Consider the following 21,575-nt stretch of genomic DNA (forward strand, 5'->3'; position numbering starts at 1 on the left):
TGCTCCCCTTTAGTTCTCTATCCCATTAAAGCAGGAATGCTCCAGTCAATGGTTACAACTAGTTAATTAAGCATTGCATGTCTTTTGGAAGCAAAGCTAACTTCACCCTACACAACTAGGCCCCATCCCAACAGCTGAGAACTATCTGTCAAGTTCCTTTAGAGTTGAGGAAAAGGATCAGCAGGATGAATTTGGTAGAAAGGAGTTAATGACTCCTTTCCTACTTTATATAAAATATTCCTGCAAGTAAGAAGTTCCTCTGCCATTTTTTCCCCATCAGACAGAAGCAAGTTACTTAATGGACCTGCCCCGCAGTCCCACCTCATGTATAAAATAGATACTAACAGCAGCTTCACCTCCTTCAATTGTTAGGAGGATTAAAGTTGATAATGAAAACCCAGGGTGTAGCCCCTTGCTGGGGACAGAATACAGTGCTGAGCAAACATCAGCCTTAGTTATTTTCCATATTCCTCGACTTACACAGTCACTTCACCTTCTCTACATCTAAGCAGAAACTCTGCAACATTGGCTCGGCCGGGTTCTTAACTTCGAGGTTGAGCATCATCCTTACTTATTTCACAACCAGCTCCTTTCAATCTCTGGCACAGGCCAGCAGCTCGGTTCTACTGAAGAAAGCCAAGCCAGACTGGTATTATTTATGCAGAAGCCAGGACTGTTTTTGAGGTCAGCAAACCCTCATGATTCTTTGCGGGCATAAAGTATGATGACCATGTTACCTGACGAAGGGTCTGGGGAAACCCCAAAGCAGGAATGCAAATGTTTCTCAAAAGCGGGTTTAAACTAGACTGTCTAGGAGGCCACACCCCCAGGGCTGAGTAGGAAGGATGGGAGCAGCACAGGGGAGGAACGTGGGCTGAGAAAGAAGGAGGTCAAATTCCGTTTTGCTGGATTCAGGTATTAACACAACAAAAACACAGGCGGACAGCGCTATCAGGACAGGGAGGCTGCCGCTGTCTGAACACGGGGCGTGCCCATGGGCGTCGTCACCGCGCAGCTCACTGGACCCTACCTTGGGGAGGAGTTCTCTCTCTTCAGAGTGTTGAGGTGGAAGAGAGAAGGCGCCAAGCACACGGCCAGGTTGGTGGGAGTCATCTGGTTCTCCTTGACGGCTGCAGTGACATCGCTCAGGAAGTAAAGGAGCGTCTGCAGGACCTCGCGGTTCTCGTCCGGCAGGAGCATGATGGCGGCCTTGATCGCCTGGAGACGCTGGTCCTTGGGCACATCTGCACGACACCAGCACTTCCCCCGTCAACCCAGTGATTTTCCATGGACGTTTGCAAGGAAACGTCCCCAAAGCAGATGTCGGCACCAGAGGTCTCAGCCCAACACTGAACAAGCACTTGCAGACAGTGTACTTGAGGTTAATATGGAAGACATTAGGGATTGCCACCAATGTCACTGCCCTCAAGTATTTCCTGCCTGTGGAGGAACTGAGAATTTTAAACACCCACCATGCCAATATACTCCTAAATCCACCTCAGAGTTCAACTCCAGATGATGTCTGCTGTTTTCTTTTAGTTTACATAAGTTTGGTTTCTTTCCTAAGTACTTTTTTTCAAAACTCCTAGTCTAACATTCTCAATTACTGAACATTATAGGCTTATACTTTTGTTCAGTTTCAATGAGAAATTTATTAAAGACACATACAAGAGTACAAAAACTGAGATTTCTTCACTTTGACTACAAAGTGTTCAGCATCTCTGAGCACTTTCCTGCTCATTCTTTAAATGAGGACAGGAAGCTGCTAAAATGTTCAATTTAAACAACAGATGTTTTTCATGTAGTAATTTAAGCTTTGGAAAGCCTACTGAGAGGCTAGTAGTAAAAATACATGCTTGAGAAATCAACCCATAAAAATATAAATAATATAACAATATAATACAATGTATATATATGTATAAACTAATAAAATAGAGAGAAAATGCCAAACCCAACTTTCAGGTCTCCTATACTAGGCAAAATTTTTCTTTTGAAAGGCATGTGGTGGAAAATTTAAGTCACTCAAACGCAGCTCCATAGGACAAACTGATTAAACAGCTCCATGGTTACAATACATAACAAATACCTTGGTGGGGGAAATGTGACCTGTGTTTTCATAAAATCTGAAAGGATGAAACAAATAATGAAATAATCCAGACCAGCTCCATTTCTCATAAAATCAAGTCCCATGCGCCAATTCTAAAGACAATTCTAGCTCTGAGAGAAGCTGCTTTTAAATTACATTGCTGTAATACCACACTGAGCCAAGAAAAACACAAGGCTGTAAAAGCTATAATCCTGATCTTGATCATTAATTTAGACAACTGTTTGCTTTAAGCTTTACTTAAAAGTGAGACGGGCATGGGGATTGTTTTCCCAACTATTTCTGGCAGAAGCTGAGATGCATAACAGAAAGATTATTTATTCATTTTACAGCAAGATAAAACACACGGACACCTGTGAAATTTTAAACACAACAGGCTTTGCTAGAGAGAAGTGAAGCAACTGAAATACCTATAGACAAGGCAGAGAGAAAGAGATCTTGGAATCTGCTCTTTTAAGTATGTTAGATTAAAACTGTTCTTGAAATGAATGGAAAAAAAATGAGTTCCTGGATTTGAATGTAAAAATGTACAATTGCTTAGTAATTGGAGAATGATGACAAAGGAGTTTTTCCTGCATTACTCAACAGATGTACAGAAATCTGTTTTGCTAACAAGAAGGCAAAAAACTGATGACCTGTCTCTAAGAGGTCACGATGTGGGTCTGAAAGAATGGCATCAAAGGAGCTACAGGTTTTGGCTGACCCCACTTTCCCTCAGCGCCAACCGTGTCAAGGTCAAAGCATACTCACATTGGTATATCTGCAGAAAGGTTTCTGAGAGTTTGTTCGTCATCAGTGGCTCAGGCAGATCTCGAAAATACTGCTTCAACATGTCTGCCACATCATAAGCAGACTGTCCCTCATAGTTGACACAATCTGTGGTGCTTTCATTCATCTGGCGCAGACCCTGAATCCGGGATTTGACACCTGATTTTCTGAAGAGCCCAACCTTTGTTGGAAAAACAAAACAAAATGTAAAGTGTCAAGAGGAAAGCAACATTTTCACTGCAGAACTAGAAAATGATGCATAAACCTGAGCTCCCATGATTAAGTGGGACCTGCAGACATCGGCTCTCACCTGATCCAAACAGTGGTTGCGGAGGTAGCGCATGGCCTGCTGGATGCTCTGGGGGAGGGGCTGTCCTGTGCGCTGCACGTTGACTGTCAGAGGGACCCCGAAGACATTCCTGTCCTTGTAGTCTGGAACCTTGATCCTTTTCATGAACTTGGGCACAGCCCTATTGAAAAAATATTGGAGTTGGGAGGGGATACATTTACTCATCTTCTGTACATTTTGTCCATCTCTGCAGGTAAACCATGTGGGTTCTAGATCTGTGCTAATAAGGTGGCTATTTAAACTTAAAATTACAAATTCAGTTCCTCAGTCGTATCAGCCACATTTTAAGTGCTCAATAGCCATTTGTGGCTGGTAGCTACTACTGGACTGTGCAAATATGGAACATTCCTACCACTACAGAAAATTCCACTGGACAGTGCTGTTCTAGATTTTCTAACATATGGGGCCATGAGGCCCAATAACATTTCCTCAGCTGGGGATTCCTCCTCCACTGTTAGCTCTGAGAATGGGGTCTATATTCTTAAGGGAGAAGATGGGCTTCCTTCCAAAATGGTGGCATAGGAAGGAACAAGAGGAGAAAGCTACAGTTAAGACCCTAAGTAGGCACTTCAGGATAGAGCTGAGAATCAAGTTCCCATTTGTCCCGAAAATGGATGAGAACCATTTCTAAGCTCTTGATGAGATAAAGAATTTAGGGTAAAAAAAAAATCAGGATGAAAAAAAAAACCCAGCAAATGCATGATGTTGGTCCCACATAATGAGAACCAACTCCAGAGCTCAATGTGTGTGTGTGTGGGGTGGCACTGGGAAGGCAAGCTAATGACCTCAAGTCAAAATAAATTCTCCTGCTGATGACCCGAGAGAACATAACATCTTTAGCTTTCTAAAGGAAGACAGAGGAGAACAATGAGGGTTTTGTGAGCCTACCCCAGGATCCCTGGAGTCCTGACACAAGGTCCAGCCTGAGCAGTGTGTGCAACAGCAGGAAACCGATGTCATGTATTTAATGCTGTCAAGCAGAAATTTCAGCTCTACAAATGACCTCTCTGAATGGGACAAGAAAGGGTAAAGCTGAACAGGAAAAGAACTTTGTGTAGAATTTCTCCTTACTCCGTGGATCCCACAGTATGAGGCTTTAACGTTTGGTTTTGACTCACTGGAAAAACTGACCAGAACTCAAGAAATATTCTGGACTTTCAGATTCTTGAGGGTTTGGTGGTGAGGGGGGGTGGTGGGCCACTCAGAACTGAGAATGTGAAATATGCAGTTTTAAATAGCCAGCAGGGAAACTCTGGCTTGAAGCACAGAGGAGCACTGCGGAAGGCGGACTGCCTTGACTTTAGAGTGCTAAATCCACAGCCACGGTGTGTTACTGTTTATAGCTCTAGGAAAGGTAAAACTGAAGCGCAGGGCCAAATCCGTATTTCCATACAGTGAAGTGTATGGATCGCGGCTGGAAGTATGTATAATACTCGCTTTGTCGGGGGAGAAAAGCCCAGCGGCGGAATGTACAAGGAACACATTACGATCTCCACCGAGAATCTGAAGCATGTGGGGGATAAACCAGTCAATACTTATTTCTGTCATTCAGAACAAACAACTTCTGTATTTAGCAGGGCTCACATAATAACAGCCTTTGAACAGGAGATGCTTTGATGCCGAAGTTAACCTCACTACGAGTCCCAAGGAGGGGAGGAGCTGGGGAGAGAAGTTACGTTGCTGCACTAATTCTGGTTTCGCTACCAAGTGCTACTCAATAAATGGACCGAGTCTCCATTTTATGAAGAACTAAAATTGTGCAAGTGGATAATGAACACTTAGATTAGTGAAAAGACTGAAGGATACCCAGCTGATACTGCAAAATGCGCTGGGATGTCAATGTAGAGACATTTATCTGCTTTGCACTCAGTAGAAAAAATATGCACATAATGGCTCCCGTCCATGACCTATTCAGCCCAGCAGTCTGCATCTTGCAGTATACACACCAAGGGCCGTACTTTCCAAAGTGTGGACAGTTCAATAAATTTTATTTTCGTACGTTATTTTTGTTTATAATATATTAGAGTGGTAAATTCCCTTATTATTCACTGCTCAAGAATCTTTGTTGGAAAAAACATAACCTAAACTCTTTAGCCCAGGTAGATTTTTGTGATATTGCAGATACCTATATCAATCAAAAATGATTTCTAAAAAAGGTGCATGAAGAGGGTTACAAAGGCAAGCATTGTACATCAAGCATTTCAAAGTTGCTCTCATAACATCCTATGATCTAAAGTTTTCTTCCTTTCCTTCCAAAATATGATCTGATCCTGTACATGTATTTGCCTGTGGTGGGCTATTCCTACCACTGGGAAGGAAGAGCCTGGACAATGTGGTGGAAGAGTAATGAAGTCTCACCCTATCAACTGGCAGTTTGTCACTCCTGGCGCTGAAAACTCAACCAACCCTGATGGAAATTCTCTAAAGCTATACCAGCTTAAGCAGTAACGCGCGTGGACTCAAGAATGCAGACACTTACAGCGTCGGGACGATGAACTAAAGATACAGGATCCACCTGTTACACCCTCAGTGCTGGGACAGCGCTGGTTGAAAATGTTTTCAAATGTGGTTCACTGGGCAGTTTAAACCCTTACCAGCTAAAGCCATGTTTATTAGAAGGCGTGTATTTCTCCAGCAGGGCGGTTAACTTCAAGAGGGAGTACTTCTGCAGCAGGTTCATCTGGGCCACAGACTGGCAGTTAATCTGCAGTGACATGGAGTTTAGGCTTGGCCGATGAGAGCTCTGGAAGCTGTGCCATCTCAGCCTGCGCCTGCGGGAGAAGGGGGCGGAATGTTAGTACGAAAGCTTTTTAATGGGTTGACGCACAGTCAGCAGTGGGTCACTCACTGGCCTCTAATTTTAGGAACTGAGAAGATTCAATTTCCATTCCAGTCTGTTTTTATTTTGTTCTGTGGTAAAATATATACATAAATAAAATAAAATAAATAAATAAAATTTAACTCCTTTAACTTTTAGTATACAGTTAAGTTTCCTTGTGGCTCAGCTGGTAAAGAATCCTCCTGCAAGGTGGGAGACCTGGGTTCGATCCCTGGGTTGGGAAGATCCCCTGGAGAAGGGAAAGGCTATCCACTCCAGTATTCTGGCCTGGATAGTCCATGGGGCCGTGTAGTCCACGGGGTCGCAAAGAGTCAGACATGACTGAGCGACTTTCACTCACTCAAGTACATGAAGCATTAAATACATCCACAGTGTTGGGGTTCCCTCAGTGGTAAAGAATCTGCCTGCCAAGCAGGAGACGTGGCTTCAATCCCTGTGGTTGGGAGGATTCCCTGGAGGACGAAATGGCAACTCACTCCAGGATTCTTGCCTGGGAAATCCCATGGAGAGAGGAGCCTGGCGGGCTACAGTCGGTGGGGTCAGAAAGACTTGGACACGACTGAGCGACGACGACACAGTGCTGGACGATCAATCGACCCCGCCATCCATTCACAGAACTGACTTCTTCCCAAACGGAAATTCTGGTGCCCAGTGAACAACGTTCATTAATTTTTTAGGATGACAGGATTTTCCTGTCTAGCACCTTCCTTAGGAATTTCATGGCTATAAATGGCTCAATCCCATGTCCCCTACACAGCAAGCAGAAGCAGCCCCTTTCTGATCACCCGCCCCTCACCCCCACCCGGTAAGAAAAACTCTTACCTGTTGGACCTTGTCAGGGAGGCCCCGACCCCAGAGTCCCTTCTTTCCGGGACGTCAGAGGGCTCCTCAGGCTCGTTCAGCGAGTTGCCTGTGCTGTCCAGGTCACTGGGGGTGGCTCGGTCATTGTCCACATCCAGGTGGATCTGCTTGGGAGAGGACGGGCATGGTGAGACCGAGTCCAGGGCCGAGTCGGAGTCTCCCTCATCAGAAAACTTCTCCGACCACTGGTTGACTATCCTCTGCATCCCCTTCACGTGGTAGAGGATGTCGTCCAGCTCGGGGAAGATGTCCTCGTTCTCCAGATCGGCCAGGTCCCCCGAGCTGGAATAAAGGATGGAGCCTGGCACGTTGTCGTAGATACTCAGGCGGCTGCTCACAGAGCTCGAGGAGTTACGTCTCTTAAGTTCCTTAGGGCTGCTGTTTTCTCTCCTCAGGCTGATGTGGCCGGGGCCATGGAAGCTCCCGGTCCTCCAGTTCACAGAGCTGTTATTCCCTGAGGGAGAGAAACTGCCATTGGAAAGGGCTTTCGGGAAGGTGCCGGGCTTGTGATCTTCTGGGATGTAGAACACCGTGTCCTCTGGGTAGCTCTCCCGGTTTTTACAGTTCTGCTCCACGATGTTGTTGAACGTGGACTGATTGAAGGGATCGAAGCCCTCCAAGTACATGCCTCCCCGCTTGTTGCAGGCGCTGAGGCTCCGCGTCCTGGTGACGGGACTGGGCGTGCTCACATTGCTGCTGGTCTCAGACTGGCTGCTGCTGCTGCTGGTCTGCGTGGAGCTGGAGATGCTCCTTTTCCGTACCATGGGGACGTTGATGTGGTTGCCGTTGAGGGCGGAGATCTCCACGCAGTTCAGCTGCTTCAGTTTCTCCTCGTCCACCCCCTCCTGCAGGATGGGCCCGCTGATGATCAGACCCAGCTTGGAAGGCGCCTTGTGCTTGCTGTGGTGGGAGCCCTTGAGCTTTAAGCTCTCCATGCGCTTCAGCAGGCTGTGCGTCTTGGACTTGGCGGTCTTCTCGTTGCCCTTCATGCTGAAGCTGAAGCTGGACAGTTCCCTGGGAGAGGGCAGGCTGCAGAAGGAGTCATCGTTGCCTACAAAGGTGCCAGAGGAACAGACACTGAGGTCGGAGTTAGTCCGGGCTGGGGCTGCCTCCCCGCGCTGGGGCACGTGGGTGGTGAGGCTGCCGGTGCTGTGGACAGAAGCCACCTCCTGGCGATCGCTGAGGTCCGTCAGCATGTTTTCATGGCTCGGGACGCTCTTCAGGTGGACAGCATCTGGGGACCCAGGGATGGGGTCCTGCTTTGGAGAAAAGACGTCGAACTCTTCAAGCCGGGACCACCTCTTGCTGTCCCTCTGGAAAGTCCATTTGCCACTTATTGCACAAGGCTCGTCCTCGTCGGAATCCTCGCTCTGCAAAGACAGAAGGGAACCATTCATACCCTGAAACTGGCAGGCAGCATGGGGCAGGGCATGCCCCGAGGCCCAGGGACCAGGAGACTGACCATAATGCCATTTGTGTCAATACCTGCCCTTACAGCTTTATTATTATTTTTTAAAATAACCAAGATGAATGTAAGCATTTCACAGGAAAAAGTCTGAGCAAGTGTTTCCAGCTAAAGAAGAGTTATTTTATGGAAACTCTGGGATCTATAGGCTGCTCTTAAATTGCTCACAGAGGAAACCTCTGAGATCTGTGAAAATTCCAGGCATGTAAAATATTTTGAACTGGAATCAGCAATGGGTAGGACTCCCTCTGGTCTGCCTCCAATTTTGCTGTCTGTTGATAGTATGTGTTTATATTTCCTTTTGCAACTAAAATGGTGGTTCTCGAACACTCTCATCTCTCAGCCTCTTCCCTGTTCCTTTTCATTCCTCCCCCACCAACACGGGAACCAGGGTTAATGCCACAAGAGTCCTATGACGTTTGAAACTCAGGCATGCTCCAGGCCATTTAATAAGGTTACACAAATACCCAGTTCTGATGGCATGTAACATGCGCACACCCGACAGGACATCTCTGCTGGTGAGGCCTGACTTATAGACGGGACCCAGGGTTACACTGAGACAGACTATTGCATCCCCCCTTGATGGGGGATCAAGAGGCACAGCTCAGGATGATGCATGTGGAGTGTCTCCCGTGAGCAGGGTCCCCTGGGACAGTGAGTGGACAGCGCTGAATGCTGACTTGCAGGCTCCTCTCCACAGCTCCTCACAGTGTGAGGTAAGGTTCCCGCTCATTTGTTTAAAAGGTTTAACTCCCCCGAGAAGGCAACTTGGTGCAGGTTAGATAATTAAAATCGGTACTCTGACAGTGAAAAATACGTTCTTTGACCAAACCCACTTCTGTTTACTCTAATTTGTGGCATTCACTCCCACCACTACACCCACCTCTTCTCCTAAGATCTCATAAGACGTCCTCACATTTCAAACACAGGAGAAAATACCATCCGAATCAGTTATGTGCCGGCATTTCACTAGAATGTGTGGGATTTCCAGCCCTCCCTCTTTCTCCTCTAATTCCTGTTCTCCCTTCAAAGCTCTAGTCTTCATATCCCACCAGTCAGCCTTCCCTGCCATCTCTACAGCTTCAAAACACAGGTACTCTTACACATGGGAAGATAAGAGTTCCCAAGAACTTCAATTGCAATTTCTGCAAGGAGGCAATGCAAAATGCACTGGAATTAATATGTTGTAGGCATTGAGTTAATGAGGCAAAATCACAGAAAATCTGTTCAGATCAAAAATAGCAGGCGAGACACAGGTTATTGGCTGGCTGCAGCTATTGGTTTCAACTACATAAGGTTATACAGTTTTTGGTAAACCTACCTGGATTATAACATTTAAAATGTAGGTATTTTTAGAACAAGGAAGTAAGAATTTGTGAAACAAAATCTATCACAAAACACACAATCCAGTTTTTCATCTTCTCCTTTGCTCCTACCCTATGATACATTTTATATACATTTTATATACTCACTCTTTTCCGATGAGGACTAATTTCTAGCTTCATCACCGCACATTTGTTTAAAGTATTTAGACGCCTACAGAGCAAAGAAATAACATTAGCAAAGACAGGAAACCACGGATGGGTGGATAAATATTTTCTCCAAACAGTTGACATGTTTGAGTTTCTTTAAATCCATTAATATCTACAATTGAGAAGAGTATTCGAAACTTCTTTAAAGAGTGAAGTTTAAAAATGCTTTTATATTTCACAAGTTTTTTTCATTTACATTTAATATTACTATTTTACAGTGAAATGGCACACTGCAGTGGTTCTATAAAGTGCCTGTTATTCTTCACAGAACAAACAACCCTCATTTGAAGACATGTATTCTTCCAATAGCCCCTAAGTTGAGCCATTAAGTATTTCCACCCAGTGCCAAGAAGTAAAAGCCAGTGATGTCTCCTTTCACAGAAATAGGAACATGAACAAGTAACCAAGCAGGGCTGTTGGTGAATGAAGTGTTTGCTGTTGTAATGTATTATATCTCAAATCAAAATTCAAACATAAAAATAAAACTATTTTTAGTTATCTCTGACAAATGATAAACAAATGATACGTAGTCTCTTAAAAAATTTAGTGAGCTCTGTATAGAAAGGAGATTTGAACCCTCTTTACTACCTAATTCTTTTTTTCAACTTCCTGTGTAGGACAGGAAAATGCATTGGTATAATTGTAGCAACAGTGCAAATGATTAATTTTAAAAACTGTATACTTCAAAGGTCAACATCTTTAAAAATTCAAAAAATAAGCTCTTGAATCAGATTCTTCTTTGGAACAGGAGTCAAATTTTTTACTCTGAATGCTTTTTTTTTTTTTTAATTCCTGCCAAAGAGTAATAATTTAAAATTAGGAAAGTAATTTAGCTTCATTGAAAGTGAAGTACTTAAAGCAAAACTCCACCTCACTGGAAAATAATGAAATAGCTCAAAGAAACAAATCCTTTACAGATGCAGGAATAAATGGCATGTAAAACTGTGAATGACAGCTTTTCAGGCCCAAAATCTTTCTAACATCTTCCAGATGACCATCACTTAGTTGTCTTCAAATGGATCCCTAAGGTAGCTGCTGTCTTGCACCACCAGTTAAGATTGCAGTTCTTCCTATTTCACAGGACAAGCGCATTTAACGCACACAAATTCAAACTGATTCTGAGCCCTCTTCAAGGCTCTGTCGTTCTGATCCTGTTCTTGCAGCTTGTCTAATAACTTGAATAAAGGAAGGTAGAAAGTATTTTTGCCTACTGATAAGACTGCCTTTGATTTCATAGATTATGTGGTAGCCTGCTTATAGGATAAACAAAGATAATCCTAAACAGAGCACCTACGCTCAGGAAAATTCTCTCTGATAATGGGAAGGGAAAGAAAACAAATAACTTAAAAAAAAAAAAAAGTCCACAGACATTAAAACGAGTGGATAAAGTCCCTTTCAAAGGGGCATCCATTACTTCAATGACTTGTATCCACAGTGTTTTAGTTCTCAAATGTTTTTAAGATGTAAAGAATCCAGGATGGTTACGGTCTTAGGTCTGGGTTTCATTAATCAAACCTGAAATCAAATACCCACTTGACTTCATTTGGGCTTTAATGGTCGAGTGGTGTTTATAATCAAGTTTACTAGGCATGGATGCCTGTGGGGGTGGGGGAGGGACTTACTTCACAAGCTGCAGATTTGAGTCAAACAGAAAAGACCCCAAAGGTCATTTTTGTAAAGGTCAGAGTTATCTTTTTCTCTAGGTAGCACCAAGCTAATGGCACTTCAAAACTGAAGCCCAGGAGTTATTCCTGAAGTTTTCATGGAATTCACGTGTCCCCTAGGCACCTCCAAAGTGGGATGTTACCAATTTAGAGAGGGTACTGACATGAAGTAGCAGCTGGGGATGCACTCTGGGTCAGGCATTGTGCCTGGAGCCTCACGTGTGTTATTTCGTCTTGATAGAGATACTACTATTTATTTTCAATGTACAGATGAGGAAATGAGGCTTGGAGTGGACACAAACCCGGTCCAAGGCTACAGGACTAAAGCACGGTGACTCTGACCCTGAGAAGCAGTCTCTTCCACGTTCCTTTCTAAAATAAATGTTAATCATGATAATATATGGGAGCAGCTTCTACCCTAAATATGACTCTTCCGGTGAGTGGTGGCAGAACACTGGTATCTCACACTGTCTGTCCGGAAACCCGGGGGGTCCTTTCTGGCCCCCAGGGTCCCTGCTGGCTCAGCTCCTCAGGAATGTGTCAGTCTTATCTGCTGGGCAACATGCACTCTGCTCAGAGGGGTAGGGAGCACGGAGTGAACCATCAGAGGTTCAAGAGCTTTGCTGGAGGAGCTGCAAGCACCCTGATAAAACCATGGCAGGCATGGTCCCGGGCCTCACGAAGTCGAAGTGAAAACAGGGAAAGCAGAAGAGAAGTGAGAAAGGAAAAAGGAACGGTATGACTATGGCCTGATATATGGCAGAAACCATCACAATATTGTAAAGTAATTATCCTCCAATTAAAATGAATAAACAATTTTTTTAAAAAAGAGAATAAAACATAAAAAAAACAAAACCCCAAGAACATTGTTCCCTAACATCTCTCTCTAAGACTATACCCCCCCAAAGAATAAATACTAGCCAGGTGTCAAGAACATCCATGAATAGCTTACCAGTTTTATTCTACTTTGAGATGCTGAAGGTGAAATGAAAGGTTCAAAGAAATGTATTTCCAAGATGCTGCTATTATTTGGCACTAAAAGCACAATGTTGAGTTTCCTAGGAAATATACTATTTAAAAATATAAAAAAAAAAAAAGAAAGAAAAAAGGAACAATTTCCCACATAGACCTGACAAATAAAGATTCTTCCAGGCCTTAAAGATATTTTCTTGGAATTACTACAATTGCTTTTCTTCTAATAGGACCAAAATAGTAACATAGCTAAAATGTACTAAGTGGCTGGGTGCTTCACAGAGCTTAGGCTCTTCAAGGGCAGTTTTATAATAAAGTACAGACTGAAGATGCTACTGTCATTATATGATTTGTCATTATATGATTATCACTTTATTTAAGTAATTCTTTGGTGTATTCAAAGGAGTCAGCTATAACCTCACAGGAAAACAGCAATGTGGGATATATGAAGTTATAGAGAGAAGATTTCAGAAAAGGTATTCTAAGATACAGTTTGCATTATCATCTGCATATGCTTCAAGACATGTGAATCATTCCTCTAGTATTAATACTGAATGTGACGCTCTCAGAATCTTGGCCTTATCATCGGGGTTGGATCATAAGAGCAAAGCTAGCGCAACTGGGACCAAAGCCAATCTCTCCAAGGAAACAAGTACGTTTACTCCTTACAAGTGTGCATGTTAAGAATGCTGGTGAGCAATCCAAACCCAAACAATCTAGTTGTTACATAATTATAACTTTTGGTCATTACAAAACTTTATAAAACTTTATATTAGTTAAGACAGTATCATTATCATTCTCAAGAACACCCTGTCTACAAGTTTTCTGCTCTTAGTATGTTAAGAGGTCAGCGCCTAATAGATTATTGACCAAAAGGAGCTTTAAGATCTGCACAAGTCGTAAGTACATGAATGTTTATAATAACCTTTAAGCAGAACATGGGCATGTGTTCAGTTCAGTTCAGTTCAGTCGCTCAGTCGTGTCCGACTCTCCGCGACCCCATGAATCACAGCACGCCAGGCAGAGCATTTGATCCGTGTGTATGGGGGGGTGGTGTGTGGCAGGACAGATAAACCATGTAAGAATTATTTCATTTAAAACAAACCTAAAAAAGTTTTAAAGTAAAAACCATTAAATATTTAATATTTTATTAAAATAAAACTTTTAGCTGAGTTTCTGTTAACTATATTACCATATGTATTTATTTATTTTTTAAATACTATATTACCATATGTTTTTAAAATCAACTGCTCAAACTGTTTCAACAAGGCAAAAGGATGGAAGTCTATGAAAGAGTCTGTCTAGGAAAAAACTTGACAGATCACAAGGCAAAGTTTCAAACAACACTATAGATTCAGGATCTGCTGGCCCTTTGAGTTTTGTGCGCTGACAATGTACATAGAAGAGGCCAGTCTAGCAAATGAGATGAGTATCATCATCAGTAAAAGCAAGTGTCCCCAACTACTCTGATGACATTCCTGGATCTGGAGGGAATTTCCAAGGAAGATGCTTGCTGCTTCCTTCTTCTTCAGAACATTCGTTTAGCCCTCTCCAAGGAAAATCATTTGCCATAAGAAGTCTGCTTATGTGAAAGTGTGGACAAGAGACCTTGGGTTTTTCATTACAATTAACTTGATGACTATTTCTGTGAATTCTGAATCCTACCCCAAGCCTTTCTCCACATACTCAAATCTGGGTGTCGGTTTTAGGCCTGATAATTTTTAAAGCACTTGACATCCACCATTGCATTTCCTTCTTACACTTAACCTATGAGATATTATTCTACATATAAGAGAAACTGGTCACAAGGAGCTGGACACGAGTGGGTGACTGAGCAACAAAAACAGCAAGAGAAACCAAAGGCCAATCAGAATACACTTGCGGAATCCAAAGAGAGAGCAAGTCTAGTTGTTTTTAGGCTTTTCTTTTCATTAAAGATCTAAGAGTACAGATTTACTGCCTCCAAAGAGAGGTAGACTCTCTGATGGTGCTGAGAGCCGGTGTAAGCCACAAAGTACGGAGGATGCCCTTAGACCCAGAACAGGGTAACTACATTTCAAACTGTTATTAAAAAAAAAAAAAAACCAAGAATCTAATCATGACCCCTTGGGCTGTGATGCTGCCATGATAATTTTATGACCCAGAAATTCCTAAGCCATTGCTGCTGTTTACAGGGCACGCTCACTAAGTAGCTTGAAATGTGTGAGATGGATGATCTGACACAATGAGTATGTCTCCTAGGACACATCTTAGGAGTGACCTCATTTCTATGCGTTATCACCAGTGATGAATTGAGAAGAAATTAATTCTGTCCCACAGCTAAGCATTCAAACATTTCAAAAATGTCTGGAGTAATTTATATTCCAGATGTGGTCTCGTTCCCTCCTAAACTGCGTTGGGGACATTTTTTCATTACAGATGACATAGCTATGATATTATACACTCTGAGGGGTGGGGGTGGGGGGCCTTGGAATCAGGTTCCTTTCAGAAAGTGTCTACATACCCTGGGCTTTTCTAAGCAGTCATTCAATTGGATCTGAAAAGTGACAGTGTTTCTGTGGTTAACGTGGCTTTTTTTTTTCTTTCTGAAGCCAGGAGAACTAGTCTATTCCATCAGTTCAGTTCAGTTCAGTCGCTCAGTTGTGTCCGACTCTCTGCGACCCCATGAATCACAGCACACCAGGCCTCCCTGTCCATCACCAACTCCCGGAGTTCACTCAAACTCATGTCCACAGAGTCGGTGATGCCATCCAGCCATCTCATTCTCTGTTGTCCCCTTCTCCTCCCGCCCCCACCCTTTCCCAGCATCAGAGTCTTTTCCAGTGAGTCAACTCGTCGCATGAGGTGGCCAAAGTATTGCAGTTTCAGCTTTAGCATCAGTCCTTCCAATGAACACTCAGGATTGATCTTTAGGATGGACTGGTTGATATCCTTGCAGTACAAGGGACTCTCAAGAGTCTTCTCCAACACCACAGTTCAAAAGCATCAATTCTTCGGCGATCAGCTTTCTTTACAGTCCAACTCTCACATCCATACATGACCACGAGAAAAACCATAGCCTTGACTAGACGGACCTTTGTTGGCAAGGTAATGTCTCTGCTTTTTAATATACTATCAAGGTTGGTCATAACTTTCCTTCCAAGGAGTAAGCATCTTTTAATTTTATGGCTGCAATCAGCATCTGCATACTCCATTGTAAATACCATATTTGTCTTTCCCTAAAACTCCTGCTTAAGTTAGGTGCTTCAAAAACCACTGGATGACATAAGAAGGCAGAAAACGGTCTTTTCACAGAGCTACAATTGCTTTCTTTGCCTGTAAAAAGAAATACATCCTGGGTGCCACTCCACCTCAATGATGCTTTTCCAGGTTAAAAGTAACACCGAAATTAAAAGAAAACTAATTTTACAATCAAATCAACAAGTGAACTAGTCTGTGTATGATCTTTTTCTCTCCAGAATTCACCTTGGATAGCTTACAGGTTTTGAGAAAAATTACAAAGATGATTAGCTTAAAAACGAATAATATGTCCTGAAGAGCCAGAGAGGATTAATCAGTGTCCTGTCATCGTCTGCTGCATATTTTATCACTTCCACTTCGTTAAAGCCTGAGAGCTGCTCAGTGTGAAAATACACCAGCAGCACAAACAAGGGTTTCTGACCATTTTTCTCACATTTCCCATCAGTGCTCATTTGCTGCCTGTCTACTTTCTGTTAAAGGCTGTGCTGAGTTATTTTACAGCCGTATTTAATCCTATTGTTATGAATGTGTACGTGGGGAAGCTCAAGAGGTTCAGAGATGCTTTCCTGGAATTCAAGCCATGGTCCTCCCACCTCTAGTTTGGCGTAGTCTCCCATCCCCCACATCCACTGATTCCTCTAAATGTGTGACTTCCATTCAACAGCAGCTTTGACTCTTGAGGACACCTGGGTGAGGCTGACCAGTGATCTACACTGCCTTAAAAAAAAAACAAACCTGTTCCAGGTTTTCAAACCGCCTGAACATTACCTGTTTCAGGAAGCACATGGTATCAAATATGGAATGGTACTGAGTATGCCCCAGGACAGTGCGACTTTAATGGCAATACTAAATAATAGGAAGTTACTATTTTTAATTAAAAGGCCTATGACTCATAAAGAAGTAAATCTCTATATACAAATACTATTCAAAACCTGACATAAATAGGGACTTCCCTGGCCGTCTGGTGGTTAAGACTTCGTGCTTCCACTGCAAGGGGCATGGGTTCACTCTCTGGCTAGGGAACTAAGATTGTGCATACTGTGCGGCCAAAAAGAAAAAGACACCCGACATAATTAGAACAAAAGCACACTCATCCCAGTGATAAATACTATGCTCTTAAAAAAGAAGAAAAGAGAAAGAAAACATTCAAAACATTTCAGTTTACCTGCATAAAGCCTCAATAGCATCTCTGTCCAAAAAATCATGCTCTCTCTTGACTGAGGAAATATCAATGGGGAACAGAAGATCTGTAAGAAAAATAAAAACAAATATACTTACTGAGCATTCAGACTCTTGCCAATCTAGCCCAGTTTAGCAGAGAGAGGAAGGAAAAAAAACAATCCTCAAAAACAAGATAATTTCTTGAATACTTACTGTGTGCAGGTTACCTCCTTCCCTATGAAGTGCTATGGGAATGTAAAGCAGTTTAGGACAATATCTTCTGTGTCCTAAAGGAGCTTGGATATCAAGTGGTCTGCAGACTCAAGTATCTGCTGTCAAAGTCAGTCGTTCAAATCACTGTTTCACCTTTAAACAAATCGGCAGTCAACAGACCTGCTATATAACTTTTAATTTAAACCAGAATGAATACCAGAAGGGTGCTCCCTTCTCATGTGGCTGTTTCCTCCCACCCCCGCCATGTGTGTCTTTGCTCACAGTTGATCAGGGAAGAGGTCACAGAAAACCAGGCCAAGGAAAGATCTAGAGAACAGTGGTGGTTGTCAATGGAATCCAACCATTTGCATGACATCAAAAGCTAAACAGAATTCAGGATGTGCTATTTTTAAACACATACAAGCACTTCCATATGGCTTTCCAGGGGTTTATATAAATCCCCCTGAAACAAAAGGCCAGCTCTAAAGCTGGTGTAGAACGACAGAATCCCAAAACCTTCTATCTGTAGAAGAGTTCACTACTCTAAGAATACGTTAAGTTATATCAAAATCGAAAAGCAGAAAGGGGGAAGAGTCAACTCAATGGAAGAATTCCCTTTTCTGTCCCTCGTTGATAAACACATTCAGGAAGAACAGGGAGGAAGAAGACCAGCAGTGCTTCCGTGGAAAACGACAAAGCTCTGGAACTGCCGCTAGATAAGAGCACGTTATCCCTCTTTGGTGTTCCAAGCTATTAAGGTAAATAACGGGCCTTCCCAGTAAAAAGCTTGTAAAATATCCTGAGGAAGAGTCCTTCTATGCAACTCTGTGGGTCAGGAATAGAGCACTGCAGGACACCAGAAGACACAGAACCTAAAGATCCCTTTGGCCTCCCAAATGGCTAATGCTGCAAGGGGAAACTGACATGGCTGTTGGTAGTTTTGGAGACACAAGTAACTAATAGTATTCCAGTTCTGGGGTTGACGTGGGAGCACATGATGGTTATGTTTTTATGGCTTCTAACTTATGATCATTGGTTTTAGAAGATGGTATCAAGCTCCTTATTTTCAGTCATCAATTTTCCAGAGATTACCTTCCCCCCCGCCGTGTTGAAAACTAACATAATGAGTGTTGTGGTCTCTTCCTTTTTCTGAAGGCTAAAGCTAGTGATCCCGTTCCCTGAATGGTAAGACAGACAGACCAATGAAATAGCTAGAGCCTAAAGATTCATGAAGAAATTTATAAAATTCAGTATTGGAGGATTTACCTCTCTTCATTACCTTATAGACCAAACCATTAGGGAGATGATTAGCGGCACCACTACAGTAGCAGTAAGGGAGAAGACTTCCAGTGAATGTAATCTATTAGTAAATAGAAGCAAAACAGATTATAAAGCTGTTTGAAGCTTCCGGCAACTGTACTTCACTTTGAACAGACACCATGCGCTCTAAGTATTAAAGGACAGAGCTTATATTAAAGAATATGCTTATAATACTTATTACGTGTAAATCATAGTTAGCATGCCTGTTGAGTGCATCTGAAACAGCAACTTTGTTATTTTAGCAGTTCCTAACTCAGTGTGCCCAGAGCTATATTTTAGATTACTTTCCCGACCCAAATTAACTTCAAAATTCTGTTTAAAAAAGAAATTCCAGGAAAAGTAGGGACTAAATGCAAGAGAAGAGTGAAATAATTACTTTTTCTTGTTGTTGTTCAGTAGTTCTCAGAGTTCTTTAGGTTCGGATTTACGCTTCCAGCCTGGGTTTACGTGCAGGATGTATATATTGTCAGTGACCAAGATAAAGCTAGGAATCAAGGAATGAGTGTGGTGGTCAGTGGTGTGTGTGTACCTGCCCTGCACACGGGGGCGGGACAAAGCAGAGAAACGATACACGCTTAGAACAATGTATAGTATAAGCTCAAAAGTAGATTTAGGCTTCAAAAGACTCAGAAACATCAAGGGACCCCCAAAATGTAACTTGCGAAAATATAGTCTGTCTCTTAGGATTTGGAAAGATGTAAGCAGAGACCGGAAGGGGATCTCAGCAAAGATACACATCACAAGAAAGGGCTGCTTGGCAGCAAATCAACACTAAAAATTGACATAATTGAAGGAAATTTAATTTCTAAACAGGAGAACAAAAGGACAAGCATGTTACTGCCACTGCAAATGCAATTATCTTTCCTATCTCCAGTAGAGCTGTGAACTGAAAATCCAATAGAATGCTGGGCCACTCCCACTCCCACCCCCTCCAAGGCCCTACTGAGAGACAGAGGTGCTGTCAATGCTAACAGGTCCAAGATTCTCCTACAGGAACAATAAGCAACTCCACACAATAAACATGCGGGCTAACCAAACACCTTAAAAGAGGGAAAGAAAGGAAGGAAGAAGGAAAAGGAATTGGAGATATTCTCTGAAACAGAGGAACAGTAAGATATTCTACATAGTCTAATTATAAAATAATTTTAAACCCATCTTCATGGGGAAACATCACACATTCAGTCTGGGCTACAAAGAGGAAGAGCAGGCATTACACATGAAGTAACGAGTTAGATTAGCTGAGTGAGCTAGGGATATAAAAATGATCTCTGCGGTTTCTCCCCAGTTTGCTTCTGGGGAGCATCCCTACTCCCTCCATTTCCCCCTTCAATGCAACCTGCTGCAAGGGGACTCCCCTGGTGGTCCATGCCTGAGACTCCATGTTCCCAATGCAGGGGGCCCAGTTCAATTCCTGGTGGGGAAACTACATCCCATAAGCTGCAACTGACAGCCAATGCAGCCAAATAAATAAATATTTCCTAAAAATGCAGTCTGTTTATCATGGGAGCACCTCCAAGCTGACAAATGGTATCCATTCTTAGCATTTGTTGTTTAGTTGCTAAGTTGTGTCTGACTCTGTCACCCCATGGACTGCAGCACATCAGACTTCCCTGTCCTTCACTATCTCCTGGAGTTTGCTCAGACTCATGTCCACTGAGTCAGTGATGTCATCCAACCATCTCACCCTGTTGCCCGCTTCTCCTATCCTGTCTTTCCCAGCATCATGGCATTCTGTTCATTTATTAAAGAAGAATGCTGGTGACCAGTAAATACAAGAGGGAGCCCACTGCCATTGCTACAGGAAGCAGCCTGCTTGTTATCATCCTAGAAGGATGGGAGAGCAAAAGAAACATCATGAAATCACTATTTATTTTGAGAAGCGTTGAACATCCCTGGTGAAAACACTGAAATGATGACATCGTTTAACCTGGCTCTTTCAGCAGTTTTGTCACATAATGCCTGTCTCAAACATCTCCTTTCTCTTAAGTGATGAAAAAGATGTATTCTTTCAGTGTAAATCAACCAAAATTATGCTTGTTTTTGAGATATTTGGCAACCCCTTAATGGTGTTCTTTGAGGTATGAACTGTTTTATTTCCACAAAATCTGCAGCATCTACCAAAGTGGTGGACATCCCTGATGGTGCAGAATTAATACTGGCTGTTGATTAACTGAATGGATGGTTGGATGGATAGTTGGCCGGACAGATGAATAAGAGACACTTGGCAATAAGAACAATAAACCTCTGGTTTGAATGAACAGCCTCTTCCCCCTGCATTATACAGAGCACACTCTGCCCACCCCAGGCAGTCAAAGGCATGAGTGAGACCCAAGGTGCTCAGCGCCCTGTTTCAGCATCCAAGTGATGCTCAGGGTGCCGAGGAAGACATGAAGAACCAGCAAAAAGCCAGCCTGAAAGTGAAAGTGCTAGTCGCTCAGTCTGTCTGACTCTTTGCAATCCCATGGACTGTAGCCGGCCAGGCTCCTCTGTCCACGGGATTCTTCAGGCAAGAATATTGGAGTGGGTTACCATGCCCTTTTCCAGGGGATCTTCCTGACCCAGGGATTGAACCCAGATCTCCTGCATTGCAAGCGGATTCTTTACTGTCTGAGCTACCAGGGAAGCCACTAAAAAGTCAGCCTAGATCTTGATTTTTTTTTTTTTTAAAAGGGTCCACTTTTTTCTTAATTAAAAACTGAATAACCTAGGAGAAATAATAGTGATCAAATGACAAGCTAAGGAAAAGTTTAATGACAAAGTAGGGAAATATATCTACGATACATGACCAACAAAGCCTTAGTGTTTAGAATAAAGAGCTCTTATAAATCATCAAGAAAAGCACAATCAACTCAAGGGGAAAATGGGCAACAGATATTTCATAGAAGAGCAAACACATACGGTCAGATGACATGAATAAATGTGTCTTATCATTAATCGCCAGAAAAATGGCAATCAAAATCTGCAAGATATCACTTTATATCCATTTGAAATGGCAAAAATTAAAGTCTGTCAATGTCAAGGGCTGAGAGCATGTGCAGAGACAGGATCTTTTTATATTATAGGGAGGGGTGGAATCAGTACAGGAAC

At 42.8% G+C, this 21,575-nt stretch overlaps 1 protein-coding gene across 7 annotated transcripts in view; it reads right to left on the reverse strand.

The window, feature by feature from the left end:
- Positions 1-21,575, reverse strand: part of DLC1 (DLC1 Rho GTPase activating protein) — a 441,468-nt gene that overhangs the window by 7,777 nt on the left and 412,116 nt on the right. For 6 of the 7 annotated variants that reach the window (XM_055416517.2, XM_055416516.2, XM_055416519.2 and 3 more), the window contains 7 exons: positions 16,960-17,041; positions 9,859-9,922; positions 6,883-8,291; positions 5,816-5,992; positions 3,183-3,342; positions 2,855-3,053; positions 1,031-1,244 (listed from right to left, as the gene is read on the reverse strand). In XM_055416517.2, coding sequence (XP_055272492.2) covers positions 1,031-1,244; positions 2,855-3,053; positions 3,183-3,342; positions 5,816-5,992; positions 6,883-8,291; positions 9,859-9,922; positions 16,960-17,041 — 2,305 coding nt within the window. Of the gene's footprint in view, positions 1-1,030; positions 1,245-2,854; positions 3,054-3,182; positions 3,343-5,815; positions 5,993-6,882; positions 8,292-9,858; positions 9,923-13,479; positions 13,570-16,959; positions 17,042-21,575 lie in introns of those variants that run through there. The other variant, XM_088832601.1, reaches the window with a different exon arrangement.

Source organism: Moschus berezovskii, chromosome 26 (assembly GCF_049115385.1).
Source record: "Moschus berezovskii isolate FMDL1 chromosome 26, NW_MosBer_1.0, whole genome shotgun sequence".
NCBI lineage: Eukaryota > Metazoa > Chordata > Mammalia > Artiodactyla > Moschidae > Moschus > Moschus berezovskii.